Source organism: Eretmochelys imbricata, chromosome 23 (genome assembly GCF_965152235.1).
Source record: "Eretmochelys imbricata isolate rEreImb1 chromosome 23, rEreImb1.hap1, whole genome shotgun sequence".
Classification (NCBI taxonomy): domain Eukaryota; kingdom Metazoa; phylum Chordata; order Testudines; family Cheloniidae; genus Eretmochelys; species Eretmochelys imbricata.
The window spans coordinates 6812732-6833302 of NC_135594.1; the positions used below are offsets into that span (position 1 = coordinate 6812732).

General features: G+C 45.5%; 1 protein-coding gene across 1 annotated transcript in view; it reads left to right on the top strand.

The window, feature by feature from the left end:
• The first annotated feature begins 297 nt into the window (after nucleotides 1-297).
• The window catches only part of LOC144279285 (uncharacterized), a 281818-nt gene continuing 261544 nt past the window's right edge, over nucleotides 298-20571 (top strand). Inside the window, 4 exon segments of the mRNA XM_077840774.1 lie at nucleotides 298-336; nucleotides 673-724; nucleotides 1031-1144; nucleotides 1518-2537. Coding sequence (XP_077696900.1) covers nucleotides 298-336; nucleotides 673-724; nucleotides 1031-1144; nucleotides 1518-2537 — 1225 coding nt within the window.

Here is a 20571-nt window from a genome sequence, read left to right on the forward strand (position 1 = left end):
CAAATCAGGCTCCTGAAAGGGGTACAGTAGTCTGGAAAGGTTGGGAGCCAGGGGCCTAGCACATAAATTCAAAAAGTCCCCAAAGATGTTACAGCCAATCCCACAGTAATACATACCCACTCATATTTCTAAGATACTCCTTAGATACTGAAACTTAGCATAATAGAAGAACCAGGGAGGGGAAGGTTTGGGGCAAAGAGCTCCTGTGAGTCAGGAGGGCTGGGGGCAGTGGGATGGGGTGGGGATGCGATGGAGCAGCTGCTGTAGGGAGTTGGGATGTGGGGAGGGCTGGACGAAATGGAGCTCAAGGAGCTGGAAGGGTTGGTGCTGGATGGAGTACGGGGAGAGTAGGTGCCAAGGAGTGGATGCACCAGCAACAGGAGGGAGGGAAGGGAAGGGACGCTTGTTTGGCAGGAGCCCTGGGGAGTCAGGAGCAAGGAACATTTGGGACAGTGCGGGGGGATGGGGGTTGCGGAACATGGTTGGGGGCAGAACATTTGGGAGACCTGGGAGTGAGGAGGGCTCTGCTCAATGGGAGGGGAGAAGAGAAAAAGAGTGGGTGCTGCTTGGGTGCAAGGCAGTGGGGAGGACTGGGGAATGGGTGTCGTAGCAAGTGAGAGTGCTAACTGCACCTCTGTCCCCTACCTGATGTCTCTGACTGCCCCTGCTCAGGTGTCAGGCCTCGTGTCTTTCCCGCTCCTGCAGTGCATCTGGGCCTCTCTGTGTCAGTGAGAAGTAGGTCCAGGGGGACTTCTCCTCTGGCTGGAGTCTTCCCTTCCTGGGAAACGGAGTCACCTTCTCTGGGTTTCAGGAGCCCCTTTGATGCTGAATATCTGGCTGTGTGTCGTGTCATCCCATCCCCTGTCCCCCCCCTCCAGTGAGTGGAGGTGGGGTTAGTTAAATCCCTCATAAGCAGAGTGTCCTGGGATTTTACTCCGTTAAAATGGGCTGGGGTTAAAATAATGGAACTTTTTTTGGTGACAAATGTCCCATGAATTCACATGAATTCATTTCTCTTTCCATTGAGCAGGGTTTGCAGCTTCCAAACCTGATATAATCACCCATCTGGAACGAGGGGAAGAGCCGTGGGTTCTAGATCTCCAGGGCTCTGAGGAAAGAGAGATCCTGGGAGCCACTTGCCAAAGTGAGGAGTCATTAAAACCAGCTGAACACCTGCCAGGGCCGGCAGGGAACAGCTGGGCTTCCCTGCAAAGCCCTTGTGAACCCTCTAAGTTCAGGATTGTTCCTAGCAGGCATCATATCATCTCACTACATATTGCTCATGACTCTCTACCCTTCCTGACTGACCCCTGGCAATAGCTCCCTCCATTCCCCCTCTTCCCTGGAATGTGTGGGTGGGATATGGAGACAGAATTGATCCCCTCCTTGCTACCCTGTGGGGAAGAGTTTGTGGGAATGCAGTCCCTAATATGTTCCACCATCTCTCTGGCTGTTATTTTTGTTCTCTATGTTTCCTTCCCTTTTTCTGAGGTGTCTCTTTTCCTCTGTCCCAGCAGGTGGCAAGATGGTGAGTGAGAAGAAGGAGCAGAATCCTCAGCAGGAAGAGGCTGAGCAAATGCAACCACATGCGGTCAGATCCAAAGGGAATGTGTCCTGGAATCATGAGCAGGGAAAAGCCTGTGAGTGTCAGCACAAGTCAGAGAAGTGGCAGGAAAACCAGTCAAGGGAGAAAGTTGGTAAATCTATTAATTATGAGGGAACTCAGAAGGGGCTCAAGGAAACCAAAGCCCAGCAGAGCATCCCTGCGGGAGAGAGAAATAACACATGCTCTGAGTGTGGAAAAAACTTCCACAGCCACTCACACCTTATTAGGCATGAGAGAATCCATACTGGAGAGAGACCCTATGCATGCTGTCAGTGTCGGAAAAGCTTCACTCAGCGCTCACACCTTCTTACACATCAGAGAATCCACACGGAAGAGTGCCCCTATGAATGCCATCAGTGTGGAAAAAGCTTCAAGGAGAGATCAAACCTTATTACACATCAAAGAATCCACACAGGGGAGAGACCCTATGAATGCTGTGAGTGTGGGAAAACCTTCAATCGTAGCTCAGCCCTCGTTGTACATCAGAGGATCCATACAGGAGAGAGACCCTACAGATGCTGTGACTGCGGGAAAAACTTCAGTTCCCAGTCAGACCTTATTAAACATCACAGAATCCACACAGGGGAGAAACCCTATGAGTGCTGCAAGTGTGGGGAAAACTTCACCCAGAGTTCTGCCCTTATCACACATCAGAGGATCCACACAGGAGAGAGACCCTATGAATGCTCTGACTGCGGGAAAAACTTCAGTCAGAGCTGAGCCCTTGTTACACATCAAAGGATCCATACAGGAGAAAGACCTTACAGATGCTGTGACTGCGGGAAAAACTTCGTTTACTGCTCAGACCTTATTAAACATCAGAGGATCCACACAGGGGAGAGACCCTATGAGTGCTGCGAGTGTGGGAAAACCTTCAGTCAGAGCTCACACCTTATTAAACATCAAAGGATCCACACAAGAGAGAGGCCCTAGGAATGCTCTGAGTGTGGGAAATGCGTCCATCAGAGCTCAGCCCTTATTTACCAGCAGAGAAGCTGCAATGGAGAGAAACACCATAACAAAATTGTCTAATTTCAGAAAAAAGAAAAGGAGGACTTGTGGCACCTTAGAGACTAACAAATTTATTTGAGCATAAGCTTTCATGAGCTACAGCTCACTTCATCGGATGCATCCACTGAATGCATCCGATGAAGTGAGCTGTAGCTCACGAAAGCTTATGCTCTAATAAATTTGTTAGTCTCTAAGGTGCCACAAGTACTGTTCTTTTTAAAATTGTCTAAGACAGAGAAAAGGGGTTTTTTCACCTTTTTGTACTTTTGCTGATTCCCACATTGTGAACATGAAGGCTGTTTGCAGCATTTGTATCACCGTGGTCTCTCAGCTTCCTCCATTGAATTGCCCTCTTTTCCCTTTGGCAGCTCACCCTTCGTTAAGGTGAATCCCATGGTCCTTTTTATCAACTCCTAGGTCATGGCAATGTGTCCCCCTCCAACAGGAATATCCATCAGCTCCAGGTGGGGAAAACAGGGGTGACCTCAACTAGCTACACTGAGGTTAAATCTACCTGGGCTTTGTCCCCATTACGATTTTCCATGGAGTTAGCTAGCTAGCGTTAGCTATTCTGATGTAAAACACAACTATTGCAATAAAAAAATAGTCCACATACAGTCACTGGGCTAATCCACTATGTTTCTTCGTGACTTGACATAACCTCCATCACTTTTCCTAGTCTAAACAGACTCGCAGCATCACATTTATACTCTTCTTTCTAGGGAAAAGTGATTGTTAGTTACCCAGTTCCCTGACTGCGGACAGATTGTCTCATTCTCAGGTCTTCTCACATTGCACTGGGTTCTGCTGAGGAGCAGTTATTCGTGTACCATTTTTTTTCATGTAAATATATTTAAATGTAATAAAGAGCAGAAGGAGGGGGAAAAGTGTTTTTTCAGCCGCTGGGACACCTGAAGATGATGGGGTGAGTTGGAGGGATTCCCACCTTCCTCGTCACCCCAGCAGTGTTGCCTTCTTGCTGAGCTACTTGGGGTTTATCTTCTCCACATTCTACACCTCCCCAAGTGTCATGTGATGCAGCGTTCTCAGCTCTCTGTGCTTGGGAAGCACACTTTGATTTCTTTGGTCTTAAAATATACTAATTTAGGGCTGGAGATGAAAGTGTCACAATCTGGGAGGGGAATTTGAATGGATCCCAAATGCAATGTGAGCATTTGGAGTATAAATCCATTTCTGTCTATTGGCAAAGCCTCGGCTAGGTTTTCTTCCTACTGATCTGGGATTGTTTGCAGATGGGAAGCTGGCTCAATAACAGCTGCTGAAGCCACTGGCCTCCCTCAGCCCTTGCTGCCAGCAGAATCTTCTCCTTGCTGAAAATGGAGCTGTGAAAAGGGGCAAATCAGAAGGGAGGGTTGGGCAGAATTTGTGTAGGGGAGGCAAGCTTACTATGCAGGTGTGTCAAACAGGTGGAGGCCTGGGAGACGGGGGGCAAAGTCAGGGCCAGGGAGTAGGAGCTGGTGTTAAGAAAAGGGAAGACGCACGGCCAGATCATGGCAAAAGGGATACCCAGGATAGGGAGGGGTACAGGGAACAACAGTTACCTCATAATTGGGGGAGCCTTCCAAAGTGTTTTCAAATCTAGACTGTAGAGGCTGAGGGGCTTTACTGAGCCACACAGGATGGTCCATCTCCACACCCCCACTCCAGGGCTGTGTTCTCAAGCCACAGTGCATCCCTAGGCCCGGACAAGGCAGCTGATCCCCATCTGAAGTGACGTACGGAGCTGCAGAAGAAGACTGGAAGCAGTGACATTTTTTTTTTTTTACATTCGCTCTTTAAAAATTGATAATTTTCATACGTGTTTTTGGAGTTTAAACTTGGGAGTGCTCGGTAACGGCAAAGTAGCAAACCGTGCAGGGGAGCAATTCATTAATTGCTACGAGGTCTATATAACCGTAGCCCTCGAAGCCCCAGGCACACAGACTGGGTCCCTGTTGTTCTAAGTGCGGTACAAACGCCAAACAGCCCTAGGCTTGAAGAGCTGACAAGCCAGCCAGGCCGGGCAGAGGAAGGGTGGACCGTACCAGCAGAGCGAACAACGTGAGGGCAGCAACTGGCATGTTAATGTCCCTGTTTTTTCTTTTTGCTGGGTTGAATTACAATGTGACCAGCTAAAGGCGAGGGACAGGGACATGGAACGGATGGGATGAGGGGGGAAGGGGTGCGGAGAACAGGGTAAGACACGTGACGGGGAGGTGAAGAGATTGGGAGGGAGTTGAAAGAGGTAGAAGGACTGAGGGCTCAAACAAGCCCTCAGCACAGGGCAGAGGAAGCCCAGTCAAAAAAGGGTCTGAATCACCAGAAATCTCTTATTTTGCTGCTTCTGCTCCGACTGGCTGGTTCCTTTCTTCAGAGTGTCCCCTATGAGCCCTCCCAGGAGAGAACAAGGGGACTTCAGAGAGCTGGAGTGTTACCCTGGAATTTGATATTCCTGTGTGTTACCCCAGAATTTGACCAAACTGCAGTCAGCAATTTTGTATGATTAGCCACTCCCAGCTCAAAAAAAACATGACATAGCTAGGAAAATCTTAGGCCCTGAGAGGCAAGGCCAAGTAACTGCATGTTTTCTGTTTTGCTATCAGAATGAGAGGACGGGATAAGAAGTGACTATTGTAAGAATAGCAGGAATGTTTGGACGACCGAACTTGGTCTTGAGCACCTCTGACACCATCAAGATGTAAGTTTAGTTATGAATAAAAATGTTTTGATGATAAGAGATAATGAGTAGTTTTGCTGAAAGTAGGAGAATTGGTGACCCATTAGGGGTCACTAGAGGTTATGTGCATTGTTTGAAGTTAGCTAATAAAGATTAGGTGAAAGAACAGTCCGAGGAAGCTTTCTTTGGGCAAGGATCTGACAGCTAAGTTCCGCGGCAGCTATATTGAAGGTGGGCCCCCCCAGAAACCTGGATGCTGATCCCGCAAAACCATTTCTTAACTTTAGATAAATATAAATGTTTTGAGATAATTGAATCATAGAAGATTAGGGTTGGAAGAGACCACAGGAGGTCATCTAGTCCAACCCTCTGCTCAAAGCAGGACCAACCCCACCTAAATCATCCCAGCCAGGGCTTTGTCAAGCTGCGCCTTAAAATCCTCTAAGGAAGGAGATTCCACCACCTCTCTAGGTAACCCATTCCAGTGCTTCACCACCCTCCTCGTGAAATAGTTTTTCCTAATGTCCAACCTAGACCTCCCCCACTGCAACTTTAGACCATTGCTCCTTGTTCTGTCATCTGCCACCACTGAGAACAGCCAAGCTCCAGCCTCTTTGGAACCCCCTTCAGGTAGCTGAAGGCTGCTATCAAATCCCCCCTCACTCTTCTCTTCTGCAGGTTAAATAACCCCAGTTCCCTCAGCTTCTCCTTGTAAGTCATGTGCCCCAGCCCCCTAATAATTTTTGTTGCCCTCCATTGGACTTTCTCCAATTTGTCCACATCCCTTCTGTAGTGGAGGGCCCAAAACTGGACACAATACTCCATGTGTGGCCTCACCAGTGCTGAATAGAGGGGAATAATCATTTTCCTTCGTCTGCTGGCAATGCTCCTACTAATGCAGCCCAATGTGCCATTAGTCTTTCTGGCAACAAAGGCACACTGCTGACTCATATCCAGCTACTTGTCCACTGTAATCCCCAGGTCCTTTTCTGCAGAACTGCCGCTTAGCCAGTCGGTCCCCAGCCTGTAGCCGTGCCTGGGATTCTTCCTTCTTAAGTGCAGGACTCTGCACTTGTCCTTGTTGAACCTCATCAGATTTTTTTCTGGCCCAGTCCTCCGATTTGCCTAGGTCACTCTGGACCCTATCCCTACCCTCCAGTATATCTACCTCTCCCCACATCTTAGAGTCCTCTGTGAACTTGCTGAGGGTGCAATTCATCCCATCATCCAGATCATTAATAAAGATGGTGAACAAAACTGGCCCCAGGTCAGACTCTGCTTGATACCAGTTGCCAACTAGACATGGAGCCGTTGATCCCTACCTGTTGAGCCCGACGATTTAGCCAGCTTTCTATCCACCTTATAGTCCATTCATCCAATCCATACTTCTTTAACTTCCTGGCGAGAATACTGTGGGAGACCGTATCAAAAGGAAAAGGAGGACTTGTGGCACCTTAGAGACTAACCAATTTATTTGAGCATAAGCTTTCGTGAGCTACAGCTCACTTCATCTCATGCATTCAGTGGAAAATACAGTGAGGAGATTTATATACAAGCAGAACATGAAAAAAATGGGTGTTATCATACACACTGTAAGGAGAGTGATCACTTAAGATGAGCTATTACCAGCAGGAGAGCGGGGGGGGAGAAAACCTTTCATACTGATAGTCAGTGCTGCTGGAGATGGGGGGGAAGCTGCAGAGGCGCATGTGGATCGGACAGAGACTTCTCTCAGAGGAGAGTCAATTGATAGAGATTCTCTAGGTTTTCGTCAGGAGGAGAGGATGGAAGAGGACAAAGTATGGGCCAGATCAGACGAGAAACATTCAGATAAAGAATCTGACACATCAGAAAAGGGCAGACAGATAAACCATGACAAGTTTTTAAAGTGCTTGTACACAAATGCTAGAAGTCTAAATAATAAGATGGGTGAACTAGAGTGCCTCATGTTAAAGGAGGATATTGATATAATAGGCATCGCAGAAACCTGGTGGAGTGAGGACAATCAATGGGACACAGTCATTCCGGAGTACAAAATCTATCGGAAGGACAGAACAGGTCGTGCGGGGAGGGGGGGAGGGGAGTGGCATTATATGTGAAAGAAAATATAGAATCAAATGAAATAAAAATCTTAAATGAATCCACATGTTCCATAGAATCTCTATGGATAGTAATTCCATGCTCTAATAAGAATATAACAGTAGGGATATATTACTGACCACCTGACCAGGACAGTGATAGTGATGATGAAATGCTAAGGGAGATTAGAGAGGCTATCAACATAAAAAACTCGATAATAGTGGGGGATTTCAATTATCCCCATATTGACTGGGTACATGTCACCTCAGGACGAAATGCAGAGACAAAATTTCTCCATACTTTAAATGACTGCTTCTTGGAGCAGCTGGTACAGAAACCCACAAGGGGAGAGGCAACTCTCGATCTAGTCCTGAGTGGAGCGCAGGATCTGGTCCAAGCAGTAACTATAACAGGACCACTTGGAAATAGTGACCATAATATAATAACATTTAATATTCCTGCGGTGGGAAGGACACCTCAACAGCCCAACACTGTGGCATTTAATTTCAGAAAGGGGAACTATGCAGAAATGAGGAGGTTAGTTAAACAGAAATTAAAAGGTACAGTGACTAGAGTGAAATCCCTGCAAGCTGCATGGACACTTTTCAAAGACACCCTTATAGAGGCTCAGCTTAAATGTATACCCCAAATTAAAAAACACAGTAAAAGAACTAAAAATGTAACAGCCATGTAAAAGAAGCAGTGAGAGATAAAAAGGCATCTTTTAAGAAGTGGAAGTCAAATCCTAGTGAGGTAAATAGAAAGGAGCATAAACACTGCCAAATTAAATGTAAAAATATAATAAGAAAAGCCAAAAAGGAGTTTGAAGAACAGCTAGCCAAAAACTCAAAAGGTAATAACAAAATGTTTTTTAAGTACATCAGTAGCAGGAAGCCTGCTAAACAACCAGTGGGGCCCCTGGACGATCGAGATACAAAAGGAGCACTTAAAGACGATAAAGTCATCGCAGAGAAACTAAATGAATTCTTTCCTTCAGTCTTCATGACTGAGGATGTTAGGGAGATTCCCAAACCTAAGCTGTATTTTGTAGGTGACAAATCTGAGGAATTGTCACAGATTGACGTGTCAGTAGAGGAGGTTTTGGAATTAATTGAGAAACTTAACAGTAACCAGTCACTGGGACCAGATGGCATTCACCCAAGAATCCTGAAAGAACTCAAATGTGAAATTGCAGAACTGTGAACTATGGTTTGTAACCTGTCCTTTAAATCAGCTACTGTACCCAGTGACTGGAAGATAGCTAATGTAATGCCAATATTTAAGAAGGGCTAGAGAGGTGATCCCGGCAATTACAGACCGGTCAGTCTAACGTCAGTACCGGGCAAATTAGTTGAAACAATAGTAAAGAATAAAATTGTCAGACACATAGAAGAACATAAATTGTTGCGCAAAAGTCAACATGGCTTCTGTAAAGGGAGATCGTGTCTTACTAATTTATTAAAGTTCTTTGAGGGGGTCAACAAACATGTGGACAAGGGGGATCCAGTGGACATAGTGTACTTAGATTTCCCGAAAGCCTTTGACAAGGCTCTTAGGTAACCAAAGGCTCTTACGTAAATTAAGTTGTCATGGGATAAGAGGGAAGATCCTTTCATGGATTGAGAATTGGTTAAAAGACAGGGAACAAAGGGTAAGAATAAATGGTAAATTTTCAGAATGGAGAGGGGTACATAGTGGTGTTCCCCAAGGGTCAGTCCTAGGACCAATCCTATTCAACTTATGCATAAATGATCTGGAGAAAGGGGTAAACAGGGAGGTGGCAAAGTTTGCAGATGATACTAAACTGCTCAAGATAGTTCAGCCCAAAGCAGACTGTGAAGAACTTCAAAAAGATCTCACAAAACTCAGTGATTGGGCAACAAAATGGCAAATGAAATTTAATGTGGATAAATGTAAAGTAATGCACATTGGAAAAAATAACCCCAACTGTACATACAATATGATGGGGGCTAATTTAGCTACAACTAATCAGGAGAAAGATCTTGGAGTCATGGTGGATAGTCAAAAAAGCAAAGGGGATGTTAGGAATCATTAAAAAAGGGATAGAGAATAAGATGGAGAATATCTTATGGCCCTTATAAAAATCTATGGTGCTCCCACTTCTTGAATACTGCATACAGATATGGTCCCCTCATCTCAAAAAAGATATATTGGCATTAGAAAAGGTTCAGAAAAGGGCAACTAAAATGATTAGGGGTTTGGAACGGGTCCCATATGAGGAGAGATTAAAGAGTCTAGGACTTTTCGGCTTGGAAAAGAGGAAACTAAGGGGGGATATGATAGAGGTATATAAAATCATGAGTGGTGGGAAGAAAGTGAATAAAGAAAAGTTATTTACTTGTTCCCATAATATAAGAACTAGGGGCCACCAAATGAAATTAATGGGAGCAGGTTTAAAACAAATAAAAGGAAGTTCTTCTTCACTCAATGCACAGTCAACCTGTGGAACTCCTTGCCTGAGGAGGTTATGAAGGCTAGGACTATAACAGGGTTTAAAAGAGAACTAGATAAATTCATGGAGGCAAAGTCCATTAATGGCTATTAGCCAGGATGGGTAAGGAATGGTGCCCCTAGCCTCTGTTTGTCAGAGGGTGGAGATGGATGGCAGGAGAGAGATCACTAGATCATTACCTGTTAGGTTCACTCCCTCTGGGACACCTGGCATTGGCCACTGTCAGTAGACAGGATACTGGGCTGGACGGACCTTTGATCTGACCCAGTTTGGCCTTTCTTATGTTCTTATGTTCTTACTGTGCTGCCCAGTGCAGCAGTTTGGGGGCTGACTTTGTCTGTGAAGACTGAGGCAAAAAAAGCATTTGAGTACTTCAACTTTTTCCACAGCTTTTTGGCCCTATAACAACTATGTGGGTGAACCCAGACAATCACTACACCCTTGAATGAACTCATGCAAAAAAGTGATAAAAGACAAAAACCCCCTATCACCTGTGGGTGAACAACGCACATCAGAGAGCGCTCACTCTCCTTCAGTCTGCATAGCAAAGGAAAACCCACAGGTGACCCATGCCAGCTGACTTGGGCTCAGGGGGTTCATGCTGCAGGCATAGGTGCAGAAAAGAAATTAGTGGGTGCTTATCTCTCACTGGCAGCCAGCTCCCCCCATCCCCCCCACCCCGCCAGTGGCTCTGCCGATCAACTCCTCCCGCTCCCTTCCAGCGCCTCCCACCTGCCACAATCAGCTGTTCCCCAGCTGAGAGCAGGGGAAAAGCTGCTCCATCTTGCTCCGTCCTGCAAGCGGAAACGTGCCAGGGAGGATGTGGGGGGTGCAGTATGGGAATGACAAAGCCTCCTTCTCCTCCCCCTCAGGACGAGCAGAGAAAGCCTTGCAGGACAGCTCAGTGCTCACAGAAATGGCAGGGGGGATTGGCATGCGACCCTCCTCCCCCATGCCTTGCCTCTGTTTGGGGGGGCTATGCCCCTCCCTGCACCCCAAACTACATCTATACTAAGAGTACTGTGGTTTCTGACAGCAACAATCTTGCTAAATCTCCTGTTTTGGACCTTGGTACAACTGCAATAGGGCCATCAGAACCTCTACCTGAGTATCCAAAAACTGTTTTTGGTCAGCACAGTCATTCATTTACATCAGAGTATTGCAAGACATTTTCATTTTTAGAATACAGTAAGCAGGCAGATGCAGTTTTCTACTTTCCTTGCAGACAGTTTTCCAGTGGTTTGAAAGATCCTGCATACACTGGAGTAAGGGATGGGAAAATATAAGAAAAAAGCTTCAGAAAAGTACGATCTGCCATACACAAGCTGTGTTCTGAACGGTGGCATTTTTTTCAAAGAGTCAGAAGAAGCGGTCTCTCAAGTTACACAATTGTCAAATTCTCAGAAGACGGTGTTACATGAAAACAGAGAGTAGGCTGCAAAAATCACCGACATACTGCTTTACCTGGCTAAACAAGAAATTGCATTGTGATGAGAGAGAATCAGCAAACCATGAAAATTTTCTGGAATTATGCAATTTGTTTTCAAAGTCTGATGAAACATTTGCCAAAAAAAATAAAGAGGAGTTCTTTCAGTCTCATCAGCCATGGGACTCACAACGAGCTTTTACAAATTGCTACTGAAATTGTGAAAAGCACAATCGTTCCGAAAACACAGGAGAATGGGTTAGTTACTGTTCTTGTTGCCAAAAGCATGTAGTTTTAAACAGGGAGAAATGACAGGCTGTGTGAGATACACAGAAAAACTGGAAATAAAGGAACAATTTCTAGGATCTGTTGATTGCTCTAAGCAAGAGGATGCTAATGCCATCTATCGCATCGTTAAGCAGTTCTTACAAGATTCGGGGATTGCAGACTTGCCAGTCGTAGCACAGTGTTATGATGGTCCTGCTGTTATGGCAGGTCATGTAAGTGGTGTACGACAAAAAATCCTGCAAGATCAACCCACTGCTATGTATACACACCACATGGCTCATAAATCAACTGTGGCTTTAGTTGAGGCTTGCAAAGTAAACAGCAGCAGGATATTCTTACACTCTAGCGGGCTTGTTTACCTTCTTTTCACAGCGTGGCACGCACCATGCTTACTTGGAGGCCCAGAAGACCCTTGGAGTGAAACTGGGATTGTGTACTTTAAGTAACACAAGATGGGCATGCAGATGGAAAAATGTATCTGCTGTAAAAAACTCCATGAGAGCACTTCTTAGCCGTTTGTTGGGACTGTCAGCGCCTCCCTGCCGAAGATTTATTGAAGCATCAGGTTTGTAGAAGAATGCGAAGAAAATAGATTTTTGTGAGCTTAGTCCTTTTTTAGCACGCTGTTAGTATGAGTCACGCAGTACACAAAGCCCTGCAACCACAAGACACGACACTTTCCCAGGCCTGCAGTGTACGTCAGAGAACTGTCAACGCATTAGTATGCGAACCAGCACTAAGTGGGATGATGTTTGGGAGGAAGCCCAGAAGTTCTGTGAGCTGCATGGTGTCCCTGTCACCCCGATGTAGATGAAAAGTATGGTTATAAACGACCCATGAAAAAACCAGCCTTCCTTGACTGTTCAGTTGTTACAAGCACACTCAGACAATGAGACTACCAGCCAAACGAAAAGGAGAGCTGTCAAGGTTCCTTCCCCACTCTGAACTCTAGGGTACAGATGTGGGGACGTGCATGAAAACCTCCTAAGCTTACTTTTACCAGCTTAGGTTAAAACTTCCCCAAGGTACAAACTATTTTACCCTTTGCCATTGGACTTCCACTGCCACCACCAAACTTTATCTGGGTTCCTGAGAAAACGTCGTTTGCAAACATCTTTCCCCCCAAAATCATTCCAACCCTTGCACCCCACTTCCTGCGGAAGTTTGGTAAAAATCCTCACCAATTTGCATAGGTGACCACAGACCCAAGCTCTTGGATCTTAGAACAATGAAAAAGCATTCAGTTTCCTTACAAGAAGACTTTTAATAGAAGTAAAAAAGAAGCACCTCTGTAAAATCAGGATGGTAAATACCTTACAGGGTAATTAGAGTCAAAACATAGAGAATCCCTCTAGGCAAAACCTTAAGTTACAAAAAAGACATACAGACAGGAATATTTATTCTATTCAGCACAGCTATTTTCTCAGCCATTTAAAGAAATCATAATCTAACACATACCTAGCTAGATTACTTACTAAGTATTCCTGTTCTGTCCCCGGCAAAAGCATCACCCAGACAGACACAGACCCTTTGTTTTTCTCCCTCCTCCCAGCTTTTGAATCTTGTCTCCTCATTGGTCATTTTGGTCAGGTGCCAGTGAGGTTACCTTTAGCTTCTTAACCCTTTACAGGTGAAAGGATTTTTCCTCTGGCCAGGATGGATTTTAAAGGTAATTACCCTTCCCTTTATATTTATGACAAGAGCGCTAAAGAAAAATGGGGCCGACAGCTGTATTTTCCTGTGTTGGACACACTGTTAGGTGAACATAATCGCAGGTTTTTGTCCCAATCCATGGAAATAGCTGAAAGCGCAGATGCAGGGCTAACATGTGATCCAGATGTGGCATTGCTGGGCTGCTCTGTCAATATGCAAGGGCCCTTTCAATCCACACTCCACACTCGCTCGCGCAGAACTGCAGTTGGTTCAGGATGGGTTTGCCAGAGATCACGCTGGAGAGCCTGCAGGCAGCTGCTTCAACAACATTTTATCCACATTTTACAAAACGGTTGAAATTGGCCCTGACCTGCTGGCACAGCTGGATGTGAGACATTGTTTCCTGCCATGCGCTGGGGATGATGCACAATGGGTCAAGAGAGACTGTCAGCTTTGTGTTTACTGCATACAGAGAGTGACCTTACCAGTGACGTTAACCCTGAGCAGATCATGGACGCTTATGGTGCCAAGTCCAGGTGCCGGAGTTTACTTCGCTGATGTTTAAGGTAAGATGGCAGCTGGTTTTATTTTTATTATTGTGAGTAGCAATACGTTATTTGCACTGGGCTGCTTTATAAAATACAATGGATGCTGCTGATTGGACAAATATAACGTCACCGTGTATCTGCGTCTGAATGTTTCCATATGAAGCAATACAGGCAATGACTGTAAACTGGTTGGTGTAAGCTTGTGGAGAAATGTGCTGTACTGTAGGAAAGTTAACAGATATTTTAACCCTACCGGGGTGTTTAAAAGTAGACTTACATGTTAATAGTGCTGCTAAACCATGTATCCTGACAGAGGTTAACATGTAGTATAGTTGAGTGATTTGGGGACCTTTTGTACTGTACATTATTATACAATTCTTAAAACGACACAGGCTCTCAGCATTTATTTTGCCCGTAATTCTGATTTAGAGCCTCACAAGAAACAGTAGTAGCGAGTGTGTGGTTGTGTGTATCTTCCTCCCGTCCTTGCTACACGCCACAGTGCTTCTGCCGTTGTTCTCCCTGACCTATGATCTGGTGATTTCCTCCTCTCTCATGCCACCACCACCTTCTCACTCTTCACTGATCAGTTATTGCTAAGCAAATTGTTGTTCTTCCTCTTATTTTAGAGCCAGTGTGTGATGGCATTTTGTGGAATCCTGTTGGTCAAACAACACGTTTTGCTTACATTCACACCTTTTCTGTTGGCTGGTGCTTCTGTGCGACAGAGGATGATCAGAGCTGCAGTGACTGTAGCAGGATAAAACTCCAGGGAGGAGAAGGGGGTGGGGGTGGGGGCTGCATTAGATATCTCAGGTTTTTGCTCGTCTGTTCTCCAGTGCTGGGGGATTTGTCTTTTCCGCTGCTTTCAATTATTTGAAGGCACATTTTCAATGGCATCTGGGAAAATGGAGCCTCACAGAAAGCGAGAATGTGTGTGGAAGGGCTAGGAGAATAAAACACATAGAAGAAGAAGTAAGAGATTTATTTCCAAATAGGGATTTGTCACTTGCTGTTGCAGTGATTGCTAGAATGTAGCATCACATACCTGGCTGTCAGTAGGAAATCAATTTTAATGAGTTTTAATGAGAAACTTTGCTTATTCTAGCGTCCCTGAGTTCATTTTCTCCTTCTTTGGACTTTGTGCCACTTCATTGTCTACGGCATTTGTCTGCCTCTGCACTTTTGCTTGATGTCTGGGTCCTAGACCTGCCCCAGCTGTGGGACGGCTCCTGCTGCTGTGCTGATGTTGGAGCAACTCAGCGAAGGGCTGCCAGAACAGGGGGGGCTGGGCGCAAGGGTCCCATCATTTTTAAAAGCGGGAGGGCTTACGGAAAGCTTGTCTTGCTCACCAACAGTTGTCCAATACAAGACATTAGCTCCTCCACCTTACAGAGTCACATAGAACTCACCCATTCCTGCTCTGCGCAGTGGGTGCGATGTTCCCTCCCTCCCAAGCTGCTGCACTCAGTGTGTGGAAGGCGCCCAAGACAAGCTGTGCACGTTTATTACTTGGTTCCCCCCTTCATCAGTGGAAAGTGGATCTACCCCAGCCTTTGTGAACCTGAGCAGGTTTACCAAACACTTCAGGCAACCTCACTGGTAAAGGTAAACAGTAAAATAAGTTTATTGACTACAAAAGAGAGATTTTAAGTGATTATAAATAACAGGCAAAAAGTCAGAGTTCGTTACCAAAATAAAATAAAATATAAGCACGCAGTCTAAACTCTCAACCCTACTAGACTGGACAACATCTACATTAAGCAGTTTTTCTCACCCCACTGCATATTGCAGTTCATAGTCCACAGGTTTCACCCTTGAAGCCTGGGCCAGTCTCCTCTGTTGGAGTCTTCAGTCTTCTGAGCATCCTTGTTGCTTGCAGCATAGGTGCGGGCAGGAGAAAGGCCAGGCATGGGGCCCTTGTGTTCTCTTTTATACCCTTAGTCCCATGTGCTTGAACAACATGAGTCCAGGCATGTCTGGTGGGCATTGCTGAGTCACCAGGCAAGATTGAGCAATTCCCTTGGTGTGGCCTTGTGTAAGTGAGTCATTGCATTGTAGCTCCCTTGCTGGATGATGGTTTGTTTGACACCCGCCCAGGCGTTGGTTAGCTCCCTGGTTACTGTCTTTTGGGGAGCTAGTATGTAGGCGCTTTCCAAACACACAGTTTATTTTAGTGAGTCATACAACACAATTCTCATAACTTCATACGCATTAATAATATATTTAAATGGAACAGTGGGTTTCAGCAGATCATAACTTTTCCCACGATACCTCACATGGCCTGCTTTATACGCATGAATATGGAGCTACAGGGCACTCCCCTGGGATGTGGAGTGTCCCATTGACAAAGGGTGAAAGTGTGGTTACCATCATTTACATGTTATACCAATAAAATAAAAACCAGCAGGATCTTATTAAATGGGATATGGCAAAACGGCACATTTATTGTGAATACAGAAAGACTCATAGTAAGCAGTTAGTTATAGCTATAACATTCCATTCAATCGCATACTTATTCACACATTCATTCATACACACACAGGTTCTGCAAGGTTGTTATTATAGTTACCAGCCTTAGAGTTGCTCGTGCCAAGGCACTGGCCAGGTGGCCTGGACATGAGGAGGGAGCAGGGGCTTGTCAGATGCTCATCCGATGCTGCTGGAAGTTGGTTTGCAGAATCAGACCCCAAAGTTCTCACTTTCTAGAGTCCATTTTTATAGGAATTTATTCCTATGCCAGGCTATGGGAATTGCTTCATCATGCTGTTGCTGAATCAATCAGCAGATAGCACATTCCTGACGGCTCCGTGCTGCCAGATGTTATCTAGTTCTTCGGTTCTCCCATCCTTGAGGCTGTTGGGTGGATTCCAGTTTGCCCTCTGGGGGTCCACTGGTTGTTTCCACTTGACGCCTTCTTAGGCCGATCGACACTGGATTCTTAGGCTGGCACCTCCCTGATCATTCATTTATTATCCACACCAAGCATCCATCACATACATCCTCTTTCTCTATTTTAATCACAATTGTTAACAAAGCGAGATAAATATAACAAAAGGGCGGGGAGTCTCTGGGTGCTGTTTCTGTTGTTACAAAGTATCGCTTTGAGTCTCTCTCTGTGTGAGTAGTTGTTGTTACAAAGAATTGCTTTGAGAACAGACTCTGTCTTAGGATGTACTAACACAATTAGCAGCTTGCAAGTTTCACACAGAGGGGGAGAGAAACCGTAAAAAGAAGAGACCAAAAACCAGGAGACCTCTTAATTAGTAATACCCTGGAATTTAAACTATGGGGAATCAAACTCATTTGTGATTTTAATACAGAACTTCTTTAATATGATCCAACATAACACACACACCACAAATGTCCTTTTTGTCCAGCCAGGCAGCCAGATTGGAATCCATAGGCAAGGAATGTCCTGTGAAGGCACTGTTAGGGGGCTTATTCCTTCACCCACTTACTTCCCTGGTCCTTCTCGCATGAACAGAGAGCAACAATACCCGAAGTCCAAAGGTGCAAACAATTCGATGTTTATCGGGGTGAACTTCCAGCAAGCATGATTCCAGTTTCCTTCCTTAGTGTCCCCCTTCCCAGCTCTGACACCACAGAGCCTTACACCTGTGTACCTGTTCCCATTCCCCCCCCTTAGTAAAACATGATTCCAATTTCCCCACCCCCATTCCCTGTTCCCATTCCCCCACCCACCCACTCACTTCCTGATTGACTGCAGATTATATAGTAAAACTTGTCTTCTGCTTAGCTATACCTTAACCAATCATTTTACTGAAATTTAACTAACCAATTCTAACATATTGTAACATGATTATTTAACCAATTATATCCCACCACCTTAATTAGTTTACACCCAGTAAAATTAATTATACAGCAGACAGAAACAATCACAGAACCAGACAGAGATTATACAGACAAACAATAGGGAAATGGGGACTACAGTGATAGAACAAACACAGAAGTGAGGATTTCACATCCCAGCTATTGATAAGTGAGTTCTTGCCAGACAGGATGCTATCAAACTAAGTTTCCTTTTTCATCTTCTAGGCACTTCCCTTTCTCTGGCGGCAATAGGCATTATCAGGACAGGAGGGTATTCCTAACAGCCCAATAGCACCTTATTTCAGTGTGACTAGTTTGGAATGTGAGGACGTGACCGTTCGCTTCCCAGCTTATGGCTGCCTCTGCTGTGTAGCCAAAGGCCTTAGCCTAAGAACAGGGCCTCAGACTGTCACAGTAAGAAAAGGACCTTACACCGGCAGACAGTGATTTTGATTCTTTCTTTTATACCTCTATAACTAGCTAAGTGATAAGAATACACCTAAATTCTTAGAGTATAGGCCTTTACAGACAGGCCTGAATATCTATATCCTAACAGGCACCAGCTGTTTCTCTCTTTTCCTCATGACACTTTGGTGCCAAATGGTAAAGAACAATTGTTTCCCATCTAACCCTGGTATCCTTTGGGGCTGTAATCAATGCCACTGAAGCAGGGAGTGGTATTCTAAAACCCGTTTTAAAACAGTGTAAAAACAGGGGGAAATAGTGGACGTGTTTTATCTGGACTTTAGCAAAGCTTTTAATACAGTCTCCCACAGTACTCTTGCCAGCAAGTTAAAGAAGTATGGGCTGGATGAATGGACTATAAGGTGGATAGAAAGCTGGCTAGATCGTCGGGCTCAACGGGTAGTGATCAATGGCTCCATTTCCAGTTGGCAGCCGGATCAAGCAGAGTGCCCCAAGGTTCCATCCTGGGGCCGATTTTCTTCAATATCTTCATAAACGATCTGGAGGTTGGCGTGGATTGCACCCTCAGCAAGTTAGCAGATGACACTAAACTGATAGGAGTGGTAGATATGGTGGAAGGTAGGGATAGGATACAGAGGGACCTAGACAAATTGGAGGATTGGGCCAAAAGAAATCTGATGAGGTTCAACAAGGACAAGGGCAGAGTCCTGCACTTAGGACGGAAGAATCCCATGCACTGCTACAGACTAGGGACCGAATGGCTCGGCAGCAGTTCTGCAGAAAAGGACCTGGGGTTACAGCGAACGAGAAGCTGGATATGAGTCAACAGCGTGCCCTTGTTGCCAAGAAGGCCAATGGCATTTTGGGATGTATAAGTAGGGCATTGCCAGCAGATGGAGGGACGTGATCGTTCCCCTCTATTCGACACTGGTGAGGCCTCATCTGGAGTACTGTGTCCAGTTTTGGGCCCCACACTACAAGAAGGATGTGAAAAAATTGGAAAGAGTCCAGCGAAGGGCAACAAAAATGATGAGGGGACTGGAACACATGACTTACGAGGAGAGGTTGAGGGAACTGGGATTGTTTAGTCTGCAGAAGAGAAAAATGAGGGGGGGATTTGATAGCTGCTTTCAACTTCCTGAAAGGGGGTTCCAAAGAGGATGGATCTAGACTATTCTCAGTGGTACCAGATGACAGAACAAGAATCTATGGTCTCAAGTTGCAGTGGGGGAGGTTTAGGTTGAATATTAGGAAAAACTATTTCACTAGGAGGGTGGTGAAGCACTGGAATGGGTTACCTAGGGAGTTGGGGGAATCTCCTTCCTTAGAGGTTTTTAAGGTCAGGCTTGACAAAGCCCTGGCTGGGATGATTTAGTTGGGGATTGGTCCTGCTTTGAGCAGGGGGTTGGACTAGATGACCTCCTAAGGTCCCTTCCAAACCTGATATTCTATGATTCTATGGACCATAGCTCTCCATAGCTTCCTTCTCTGAGGTGAAAACCAACAGGTGAGTGCCTGCTATTTCTATCTGAGTTCTTGCCAAACCCTTCACCGTGCTAAATGTACACTTCCCTGGAGTATATTCTTTTAACAAACCACCCAAAATCTCAGCAGTGCTAGTCAGCAATAGCTTCTGCAAACATGGCCAGTTTATTTCTTTAAACTGGTGGCACAGGTGTCAGTTAAGAACTAGACATAAGCCTATGTCACAATCTCTGTTGGCTACCTCAGAGGGGGTTTCTAAACAAAAATAGTTATTTATTTTCCGGCAGGTCTCTCAACTTCAACACTGATTATATTTCACACACATTTGCAGTTCCTACTTCAACAAAAACACACTTCTATTTCCTCCACGTCACCATAGTTAGGGACAGCATTTCCCAAACCACAGGCTTAGCTAGGAGATGACTTCAGGAGTAACGTCCTGCAGAGCTGTGACAAACCAGAGTACAATCCAGCCTAATGAGTAGCTCTCTCACCCCTGCTCTGCAACCTTGGGTGCCTTACAATGCCTTGCTGAAGTAGCTCCCACCTGGGCCACTCACAAACAGCCTTCCAGCATGCAAGACACACCCTGAGTGTGTGTGTGTAACTGCAGCCTGCCAGCCGCACTTGGGTTACACTCTGCCTTGCCTCAGCCTTGGTTATACTGCAGGGTGACCCCCAACACATGACCAGTCCCAGATCTTCCCCCAGAAATGTATGTCCTGTACTGCCCAGCCCTCTCCTGGACAGTACAACATATTTGACGTCCAATAAACCTTTAAGAGAATAATATGCCAGTTTATTTCAATGGTTTATTTGTAAGGCTAAGATTTTGTCATGATTATTTTTAGTAAGAGTCACAGACAGGTCATGGACAGTAAACAAAAATTCAAAGACGCCGTGACCTGTCTGTGACTTTTGCTGCTGGGAGCTGTGGGGATCCCCCTCCGTCCATGGCCTCTGCCCAGGGCGGCTGAGAGCTGCAGGGTAACCATATTTCCTAAAGAGAAAATGGGACACCCCCAGCCTCTCGCCCGAGGTGTCCCCCTCACCCCGCTGTCACCC